The sequence below is a fragment of the Ctenocephalides felis genome, unplaced genomic scaffold (assembly GCF_003426905.1).
Source record: "Ctenocephalides felis isolate EL2017-DRISC unplaced genomic scaffold, ASM342690v1 CF-g0.4_SCAFFOLD_01886, whole genome shotgun sequence".
NCBI lineage: Eukaryota > Metazoa > Arthropoda > Insecta > Siphonaptera > Pulicidae > Ctenocephalides > Ctenocephalides felis.
In genome coordinates, this window is record NW_020538040.1 from 2,715,305 (window position 1) to 2,727,301 (window position 11,997).

The following is an 11,997-nucleotide window of genomic DNA, read 5'->3' on the forward strand; positions in this document are numbered from 1 at the left end:
ATCTCCACAGTATCTCCGACTACCACAGTCTGCTGGCGCGCATTCCTTGCTCCAGCGTCAAAAATCGCGAATCTGCAGCAAAAACAATAATAAACAATTATTTATACAATTTTTTTTCACAAAAATGAAATTTAATCATTTTTTATCTCACTTGTTGAATAGATTTGTCGAAATTCCCGACAATAACACTAGATGGCACAGCCGTTTTTCCAGCTTTGATTTTAACCACTTGGTACTGCGTCTTTGCTTCTTGAGGACTAGTGGTTTGAATATTTGATGAAGCGACTTCGCTCTCTGTTCTTGTTGTACTGGTGGAGAGATCTGTAGAAAAATAGAAATGAAAATTGACAAAGTTGATTTCAAATAATTATATTTGGGTTTTGGGTAAAGGTAGAGGGTTGTAATTTTGGTATGAAAAACCTTGAGGGTTTGTTTAAATTATAAAAATATAAAAGTGTACAATTTTGTGTTTTGACGAGAGTTATGGGTGTTTTTGTGAGACAACTACCTAGGTGTGCAAAATTAATTTCAAGACTAAGTTTTGTAGGTTTAGGTTTAATGCACAGGGTTGTAATTAGGGTAAAGTACCCTTAAGACCTTTGTTTAAATTTTAAAAATACTTAAAGCACTAAGTTTTGCTTGTAACAAAAGTTAGAAGCTTTTTTGTACAAGATACTTTATTTTTACACAAGTACATAAGTATTGATATAAGTTTCAAAGGTTTGTTTTTTGAGTTCTGTTTAAACTACAAGGCTGTTTTTTGGGTATGTTATACCCCAAAGCCTTGTGCAAACGTTAAAAATACCCAAAAGTCTTATTTTTGTATACAAGTATACATATAAGAGTTTTGTTAGGACAAGTACATACTAAACTCATAAGTATATATATAAATTATAATATAATTTATATTTTTTACATTTATAAGTATTTTTATAAACTAATTTTTTAAACTATAAACTTTGTTGAGGTAATTTTGAGTACTTTAAATTATCTTTAATTTAATCTAGCATTTATATTATATTATATTATATTATATTAAATATTAAATAAATCAAATATTATATTAAATTAAATATTAAATAAATTAAATATTATATTATATTAAATTAATTATATTATATTAAAAAAATTAAATATTATATTAAATTAAATTATATTATATTAATATTAAAGTTTGTTTAAGCCATTAGAATTATAAATTTAATTAAACCTTTAAAATCAAAGTATATACAAAAATTTAAGAAACAGATGTATGTTTATTTAAAATAACTTCTAAATTATTAATTTAAACTATAAAGTATATTTGGGAAATTTCTAGCTAAATAAATTATCTTTAATTTTGTCTAAGACCAAAATTTTGTTTACTAACAATTCAAGCCTTTAAAACGTCTTTAAAAATTCATCTTGCGACGCTCATTAACTATTTATGAATAAAATTCCAATGATATACATTTTTTAGATATAACTCATAAACTAATCATTTAAACTATAAACTATATTAACCAAATTTGTAGCTAATTAAATTATCTTCAGTTTAAACTAATAATATACTATAGTGGCCTAATTATATAAGCCTTTAAAACGCCTTGCAAAACTAAATAAGTATATCCGAGATCATTATGAACACGTGTATATATTTTAGTATATAATTTGTATACTATTTGTTTAAACTATAAACTATATTTGGGAAATTTTTAGCTAAATTAATTATCTTTAATTTTGTGTTAAACCAAATTTTTTTTTATTAACAACTTAGGCTTTTAAAACGCCTTTAAAAATTAGTTAAGTTTACCCGGACTCATTATGAACTATAATGGAAAGAAATGAAATAGCGAACACGTTTATACATTTTAGTATATAACTTGTAAACTATTTAGTTAAACTATAAACTATATTTGAGACATATTTAGATATATATTGTATCTTTAATTTTGTCTAAGACCAAGATTTTGTTTACTAACAATTTAAGCCTTCAAAACGCCTTCAAAAACCTATTTTATTTATCCAGGATCATTTTAAACGTTTTTATATTTTAGAATATACATACTAAAATTGAATTTTAAAATATAACTTGTAAACTATTTGTTTAAACTATAAACTTTATTTGGGAAATTTTTAGCTAAAGAAATTATCTTTAATTTCGTCTAAGACCAAGATTTTGTTGACTAACAATTTAAGCCTTTAAAACGCCTTTGAAAATTCATCTTGTTAATCTTGTTTACTGTATATAACAAAATTTACGAATAAAACTGCAACGCTATATATTTTTATTTGTAACTAATAAACTAATTATATAAACTATAAACTATATTAAGCAAAAATGTAGCTAAATAAACTAACTTTAGTTTTCCTTAACAATATACTATACTAAAATACATATTTCGGCCTTAAAAGCAATTTTTGTACCCTATCACGCGTTATAAAAATTTATAATCTACCAAAAACAAACCGGTACATTTTTAACTATAACTCCTAAACTATTTATCCAAACTATAAACAATATTCCAAAAAAACATAGCCAAATAAACAACCAAAAACTTCCCCATACAACAAAACACTGTAAACTCCCAAAAAAACCCACAAACCACCCCCCAAAATTAATAATAACACTAAATATAAAACTTTCCAACGTGTACAAGGATAGTTTTCAAGTTAAAGGGGTTCTATATATAGTTTTGGGGGTTTGGGAGGGTTATTTTAGTGCTTCTGTGGGTTTCTAGAGACTACAACCCCCTTAAACTTCGTACGTGATCATAATATTGATCAAACAAACATAACTCCGCCCCTGGAAACTGTAATATTTACTCTCAGGCAGCCAAAATCGCGTTTGAAGATGAGAAAACTATTTTTGGGGTGATGGAATAAATTATAAGATAGGGTTTTTTAGGGGTTTGGAGGGTCTGAGGTATAGCAAAAGATTTTTTGAATTTAAAGATATGTCTAAGGAGTGATATACTCAAATTTGGGCTTTGTGTGATGGATAGTTTTCCCAAACGAGCCTCGGAAAGTCAGAGTTTTGTGTTGGTTTATATTATAGTTTTATGTTTAAGGGTGTATTTGAAGTATACAGGGTTGCTGTAGGTGTTTTGAATGTTCAGCAAAATTAAAGATAATTTAATTTTAAGCAAATTTGCCGAAGACACCATGCGAATATGTCTAACGGTTTAGAAGTTACAACCGTTTTAATAAGTAAGTGCAGGAACAAAATGAAGTAGTCTAAGCGGTGCAGAAGGTCCAAAGTGAGTTAAAAAGTTTTACTTCAAATATAGGCATGTTGGGTATCAAATGAAAGGTCTCGACCAGCACTATTTAAATATCAGAGTCACAAATAAAACAGACCAACAGGGTTTAGTATCTTATAATTATTATTGAACATCCAGTAGTAGTTTTTTTGTTTTCAATAACGTTTTACAGTAAACCGAGTATCCGTAGAGCTTTGGTATATTCGACAGTATTATACATTATTCAATTTTGAACAAATTTGCCGAATATTTGACTAGTCTACGACAAATAGTTCAAAAGTTACAAGCGATTTAGTAAATAAATGCATAAACGAGTTGCCGTACTATAAGTAGTACAGCAGGTCCAAAATGCGTAAAGAAGTTTTACTTCAAATATAGGCATGTTGGGTATCAAATAAAAGGTCTCGACGAGCACTATCCAAATATATATGTTTAAACACAAATAAAGCTACAGAGTTCCGTATTTTATATATATCAAGCATCTAGCACTATTTTTTTTGTTTTCAAACACGTTTTAGAGTAAACCGAGTCGCCGTATGGCTTTACAATATTAGACAGTATTATACGTAATTTAATTTTGTACAAATTTGCCGAATATTTGACTAGTCTACGACAAATATGTCAAAAGTTACAAGCGCTTTAGTAAATAAATGCATGAACGAGTTACGGTACTATAATTAGTGCAACGGGTCCAAAACGAGTAAGGAAGTTTTACTTCAAATATAGACATGTTGGGTATCAAATAAAAGGTCTTAACGAGCACTATCTAAATATCATAGTAAAAATTTAACAAACCTATAGGGTTCCGTACACAATATTTTTTTTATTTTAAAATCAATATTTATTAGTTGAAGTACACAAAGTTGTTTTACTATTTTTACTATGTTATACAATATTATAGATCTTTAAATTTAGCACAAATTTGCCGAATATTTCATGTATTTTAGACAAACCGTTCAGAAGTTACAAGAGATTTAATAAAAGGTAAACCAATGGGTTGCGGGACAATGGGTTAAAACTTTGTAAAGTTACATATAGGCATGTGGGGTATCAAATGAAAGGTCTCGACGAGCTCTATCCGAATATCATATGAATGGACCGAAAAAACCTTTAGAGTTCCGTACATTTAATTTTTTCTGCATTTTTAATTTCTTGCTTTGGTTGTTGACGTATAAAATAGCTTGTAGCTAGTGTTGCATTGTGAAATTAAGTGTGTTTGTGTTTTTATAATTTAAAGACATGTCCAGTTACGCAAAAACGTTCTTAAACACAAAATATAGCTTATAAAATTCTAAAAACTTTTTGCTAATAACATTTTAATGTATCTTTATTTATTTTGGCTCTACAATAATTCAAACATGCCTCAAAGTTTTTTTTTCGCAATTATCTTAAAAGGTATGAAAAACAAACTCGTATATATATATATATATATATATATATATTATTTTTTCGTCTCAAGGATTATTCCAGAGATTTTATTGTTTTCTTCCCTCTTGGCGAGTAGCGGTAATCCTGTGGGATTATCCTGTGGGAATTAATTCGAGAAAAACAAGAAAATTATATATATAATTTTTTTCATTCTTTCTTATATAACTCCAAAAGCAATTACCTAAATTAAAAACAGTCTTCTACAAATTTTTAACTAATTAAATTCTCTTTAATTTTGTCTTGTATATAAATATTGTACGAGAATAATTTAAGGCTGTACAAGGCCTTCAAAAACAACTTTTCTGATTTTTTTAGTATATATTTTGTTAGTACAATTGTATTATACAGTTATTTAATAAAAAGGTTTGGATTTAAAATTTTATTATTAGTACAAGGCTCTAATTAAGGTATATTATATATAAGGCCTACGTTTAAATTTAAAAATTGTATTTAAGCATATATTATGAAATATAATCATTTTATAAATTATTTCATAAACGTACTGCATTAAAGGCGAATAGTTTTGTAGTATAATAAAACAAGTGTGAAATTAAAGGCATGTTTCGAAAAATTTGTTTGAAATTTTAGTATGTCATACATTGGACTTGTTTTTAATTCATAAAAATACAAACACACTTAATTCTGCAATACAACACTAGCCACAACGTCATACGTCAACGTCTCAAGCAAGAAATTAAAAATGATGAAAAAAATAATAGTGCAGAACCCTTAAGGTTTTTGAGCCTTTTGAGGTTAAGTTTGGATAGAGCTCGTTGAGACCTTTTATTTGATACCCCACATGCCTATATTTGACGTCATAAATTATCCACCCATTGTGCAGCAACCCATTGGTTTACCTTTTGTTAAATCTTTTGTAACTTTTGAACCGTTCGTCCAAAATACATGAAATATTCGGCAAATTTGTTCTAAATTTAGAAATCTATAATACCTACTGACATAGTAAGAACTCTATAGCAACTTGGTATCTTTTAACTTAAAAAAATTGATATTAGTAGTTAAAAAAATATTGTGTACGGAACCCTATAGGAATTTTGTAGCTTATTAGTATGATATTTATTAGATACAGCTCGTCAAGACCTTTCATTTGATACCCAACATGCCTATATTTGAAGTAAAACTTCTTAACTCGTTTTGGACCCGCTGTACTACTTATATTACTGCAACTCCTTTGTGCATTTGTTTACTCTATCGCTTGTAACTTTTGAACTATTTGCCGTAGACTAGTCAAATTTTCGGCAAATTTTTACAAATTCAAATGATATATAATAGTGTCTAAGAGCCTAAGGCTCTATGTCGACTCGCTTTACTCTAAAATGTTGTTAAAAACAAAAAAAACTTCTACTGGATGCACGATAATAATAAGATACTAAACCCTGTTGGTTTGTTCTATTTGTGACTGTGATATTTAAATAGTGCTCGTCAAGACCTTTCATTTGATACCCAACATGCCTATACTTAAAGTAAAACTTCTTAACTCATTTTGGACCCGCTGTACCACTTATAGTACGGCCATTCCTTCGTGCATTTATTTACTAAATCGTTTGTAACTTCTAAACCAATCGATTTATACAAATAATATCTTTGGCAAACTTGTTCGAAATTAAATCATCTACCATATTGCTGAACATTCGAAATACCTACAACAACTCGGTATACTTCAAACATGCAATTTAACATAAAATTTAGTATAATAGGCACGAGCCAGAGTGAATCATGGACCTGCCTTTGGAGGAAAAACACATTGTTAATAACATATTTGTATAGTGCTCGTCTAGACCTTTCATTTGATACCCAACGCGCCTATATTTGATGTAAAACGTCTAAACTCACACCCGAACTCAAATTCGGCAACCCATTGGTCTTTAAAAGTTACGGCACTTTTTAATATGCTCGTAACTTTTGAACCGTTCGTCCAATCAAAACGCTACTTTCAGCAAATTTGTTGGAAATTAAATTATCTACAAATTTTTCTAACACCTAAAGGACCTACAACAATTTGGTATACCCAAAAATGTAAAATAAATGTTTTTTCTGGCAAAGAATTATGTTTGCTCGTTAGTAGAATCACTTTTTCTGCTTTAGTTTTTGCATCTGAAGACGTATATAAGTAAGAACATTTTACTTCAAATATAGGCATGTGGGGTATCAAATGAAAGGTCTCGACGAGCTCTATCCAAACATGCTAGAAACAAACCAATGGGGTGCCGTATTTAATGAACATCTCTCATGTAGAACTACTTTTTAGCTATCAGAGCTAACTGAGCTGCTATAAAGCTTTGGAGTATTAGACAATTTTGTATATAATTAAATTTTGTAAAACATTGTAGAATATTCTACTGCTCTATGACAAACCGTTTAAAAGTTACAAGAGATTTAATAAAAAGTAAACCATTGGGTTGCAGAGCACGAGAACAGACATAAGTCAGAAAGTTTTACTTCAAATATAGGCATGTGGGGTATCAAATGAAAGGTCTCGACGAGCACTATACAAATATCTTATTCTAACATGGTGATAATATCAATTTTTGCCATTTTAAATATATATATATATATATATATATATATATAATTTTCCGCTCCTTCGCGGTGATAAATTAATCGCAGGATTAATGTTATCCTTTCTCCTGCAAAGGACAGTATACGCAAATGGCTGTTTAGCATATTCCGGGCGTTAATTTCCCCGGACTAATTACCGGAGTTTCTTCTTAATTAAAGAAAAGGTCCTACCTACTTCCTTCAAGACAATAGTAGACTTGAAATAATCTTGATAATTAGAAAAGGACTCTACTGACGAGCAAAATAAATTTAGTAAAAAGTTAAAACGGATGAAAGGGACTCTACTGACAATCGAACTTATTTTATTAACAAGAGGACTCTGTTTATAAACAAACTACAGGAATTAAAAAAAAAATTTTTTTTAAAGAAAAAAGAATTCTACTGGCGAGCAAACTTAAATTTGATTAAGTAGAAATAAAAGGAACTCTACTGACGAGCAAACTTTATTTTTGAACTAAAAGATTTTAAAAACTATAGTTTTGATCAAGAAGATTAAAAAGTAACTCTACTGACGATCAAAATAAATTAAAAAAAGCAAAATATATATAGGAAATGTCTAATCTAAGAAAAAGAACTCTATTGACGAGCAAAATTAAGATATTAAAAAAAATCAATGAAAAATTTCTACTGACAAAGAAACTTAAATTTTAATCGAGATTGTAAAAAAGGGACTCTACTGGCTTCACTTTTGAACTTCACTTTTGAACGATAAAATAAAATAGGGATTCTACTGACAAGCAAACTTTTATTTTAATATAAAAAGGGACTCTACTGACGAACAAACTATAATTATGATCTAGAAGATTAAAACTTCAATTTTGAACTAAAAGAGTAAAAAAGGGACTCTACTGACAAGCAAACTTAAATTTTTAACTAAAAGATTAAAAAAGTGACTCTACTGACGAGCAAACTTTTATATTCTTATTAAAATTAAAAAAGGACTCTGCTGACGAGCAAACTTTAATTTTTATCAAAAAGATTTGAAAAGGATGTCTACTGACAAGCAAAATTAATGTATTAAAAATCTGATCATAGAAAGAACTCTACTGATAAGCAAAATTAATATATGAAAAATCTGAAGTAAAAAAAGGACTCTACTGACCAGCAAAATAATTTCAAAAAAACTCTTCTAACATACAAAGCTATATATTAAAAATTAAGATAAAAAAGGACTCTACTGACAAGCAAACTATAAAAAAGAACTCTACTAACTTTCGAAATAAATATCAACTTTAAAAAAAACTTCAAAAAATGATTATTAATTAAAATTAATTTGATCTTAAAAAGGAACTCTACTGACGATCAAAAATAGTGTGGACAAAATTTAAAAAAAAGGCAGAACAAAACAAAAAGAACTCTACTGACAAGCAAATTATATAAACATGATGCACATAATTATTTATCAATATATTTTGGCATGTAGTTGCTTTAGAAAAAAAATCCATAACTTTTAATTTTCTTCAGAAACTAGGTGTGTATATATTTTTAACATTTAAAAAATAGTTCAAGGTACCCCGTACCAAAATCTTAAACCCCTACCTTCAATACTTTGCGAAAACGCGCCCTTTTAAACGAAACCCTTCTAATAATTTATTTACTACTTCACTGTTTCAATTGTTTGCTCCACCGGAAATTTCCGCTCCGGTGTACCGGAAACTAAATAAGTCCGGTGATGAAGCTCTCCGGAAACGCTAAGACTACATCCTGTAGTACCCGGATTTAAAGGATTACCGGAGTCGTTTGAAATACTTACTACTACTACAAATGTAGGAAAATTTTTCATTATTTTTTTTTAATTTTAGGGTATACGGAGTTGTTGTAGGTGCTTTAGGTGTTAGAAAAATTTATAGATAATTTAATTTGCAACAAATTTGCTGAATATTGCGTTTTGATTGGATGAACGGTTTAAAAGTTACGAGCATAATAAAAAGTGCCGTAACTTTTAAAGACCAATGGGTTGCTGAATTTGAGGTCTAATGCGAGTTAAGAAGTTTTACTTCAAATATAAGCATGTGGGATATCAAATGAAAGGTCTCGACGAGCACTATATGATTATGAAAATTACCGGAGTCTTCAGAAATACATATAAACAAATCTTATTACTACAAATGGTAGAAAAAACATTTATTTTGTATTTTAGTGTATAAAGAGTTGCTGTAGAGTTATATGGTATTAGAGTAATTTGTATATAATTTAATTTCCAACAAATTTGCTGAATGTTGCGTTTAGATTAGACGTACCGTTCAAAAGTTACAAGCCTAATAAAAAGTGGACCAATGGGTTGCCGAATTTGGTTTGAAGTGTGAGTCAAAACGTTTTACTTCAAATATAGGCATGTGGGATATCAAATGAAAGGTCTTGATGAGCACTATACAAATATGTTATTAACGATGTGTTTTCCACCAAAGGCAGGTCCATGATTCACTCTGGCTCGTGTCTATTATACTAAATTTTATGTTTAATTGCATATTTGAAGTTTACCGAATTGCTATAGGTGTTTTGAATGTTCAGCAATATTATAGATAATTTAATTTTAAACAAATTTGCCGAAGACATCATTCATATAAGTCGAATGGTTTAGAAGTTACAACCGTTTTAATAAGTAAGTGCAGGAACAAAATTAAGTAGTCTAAGCAGTACGGCAGGTGCAAAGTGAGTTAAAAAGTTTTACTTCAAATATAGGCATGTTGGGTATCAAATGAAAGGTCTCAACGAGCACTATACAAATAATATATAACCGAACTGAATAAACCAACAGGGTTCTATATAAACTATTTATTTAATTCCCAATATCAATTGAAGTATACGAAGTTGCTCCAAAATTATTATTTTGTTAGACGATATTATAGATCTTTTAATTTAGCACAAATTTGCCGAATATTCTATTTACTTTGGACAAACAGTTCAAAAGTTATAAGCAATGAAAAATGTGGACCAATGGGTTGCAGAATTTGGTATCAAATATTAGTTAAAAAGTTTTACTTCAAATATAGGCATGTTGGGTATCAAATGAAAGGTCTTGATAAACTCTATCCAAAAATCCTAATTACTAGCAAAACTAACCAATAGGGTTCCATACACATTATATTTTCAACTCTAATTTATTCCTTTTAGTTTATTTAAATATATCGAATTGCTTTAAAGCTTCTAATTTTTCATTTTTAAACAAATGCACCGAATATTCCATTCATTTTGGACAAACCGTTCAAAAGTTACAAAAGATATAATAAAAGTCTGACCATTGGGTTGCAGAACTCGTGCTCAGGCATAAGCTTGCAAGTTTTACTTCAAATATAGGCATATGGGGTATCAAATGAAAGGTCTCAACGAGCACTATCCAAATATCATAGTGCCTACACAAACATTTGACATCGGATTTGAAGAAAGAACTCTACTGACGAGCAATCCATTTGTTTTCTTTTATTCTAACCAGTTTTATTTATTACAATGATGTTACTTGTTAGTATAGTTGTTTTTCCTAATATTCTACTCAATTTTACTTATTTTCCTCGTCAGTAGAGCTTCGATTTACTATTGCAAACAAAAATAAAAAATATATATTATAAATGTAGTATGTGTTTTCAAATCGTTGTCGACATTAATCATTTTTCCGGAAATACATTTTTCGCTTCCGTAAGCGTTCAGCATTTCCGGATTCCGGAATGACTCCGGGTCATGAAAAACGATTTTCCAACTTATATATATATATATATATATATAATATATATATATATAAATCTAAAATCAACCTTTGATGACTTTCAACAACTGTAATAGTATACCAAAACTTGTATCATTTTCCAACCAACGTACTGTCTAAACTACCAAAAATTTATTAAACAAATATTAACAAAAAATCTTCAAAATTTAATACCCAACAAATTGTTCAAACAAACTTTTTACCTTAACCCAACCGTTTTCCCAAATTATATAAAAACATGAAGATCCGTCCCTTAAATTAGACCTTCTTTACTAGAGCGTTAGTCTCTAATACTTTCGCCTAAGTGTCTCTTAAGACGTGACAAATCTTAGAAATTATTACCCGGAGTCATTTCCAGACTCCGGTAAAGAACTAAAAGCAATTTATCATACTAGTAAGAAAAGTATTAAATAGTAAGTAAGAGTAGGAGTATTAAAAAAAATAGAAAAGCTGTGGTGTAATTTTGTAGGAAAAAAGTTATTGAAAGTTGATTGGTACGGAACCCTATAGCTTTGTTTGGGTCGGTGCTACGATTTTTAGATAGAGCTCGTCGAGACCTTTCATTTGATACCCAACATGCCTATATTTGAAGTAAAACTTTTAAACTTATGTCTGACCACGAGTTCTGCAACCCATTGGTTGGCTGTTTAATAAATCTCTTGTAACTTTTAAACGGTTTGTCCAAACTGAATGAAATATTCAGCAAAATTGTTCTAAATTAAAAGATCTATAATATCGACAAACAAAGAAATGATTCTGGAGCAACTTGGTATACTTGAATTGATATTAGGAATTAAATAAATAGCCTATATAGAATCCTATAGCTTTATTGAGTTTGTACTAAGATATTTGGAAAGTGCTCGTCGAGACCTTTCATTTGATACCCAACATGCCTATATTTGAAGTAAAACTTTGTTAACTTATGCCTGACATAGGGTTCTGCAACCCAATGGTCTACTTTTTATTAAATCTCTTGTAACTTTTGAACGGTTTGTCTGATTTGAATGAAATATTCAGCAAAATTGTACTAAATTAAATCATCTATAATAT

General features: G+C 29.0%; 1 protein-coding gene across 1 annotated transcript in view; it reads right to left on the reverse strand.

Annotated features, from left to right (window-relative positions):
- LOC113378406 overlaps positions 1-11,997 on the reverse strand; it is a gene marked incomplete in the record, with an annotated part of 191,058 nt that overhangs the window by 53,977 nt on the left and 125,084 nt on the right. Inside the window, 2 exon segments of the mRNA XM_026618933.1 lie at positions 1-72; positions 152-321. Coding sequence (XP_026474718.1) covers positions 58-72; positions 152-321 — 185 coding nt within the window.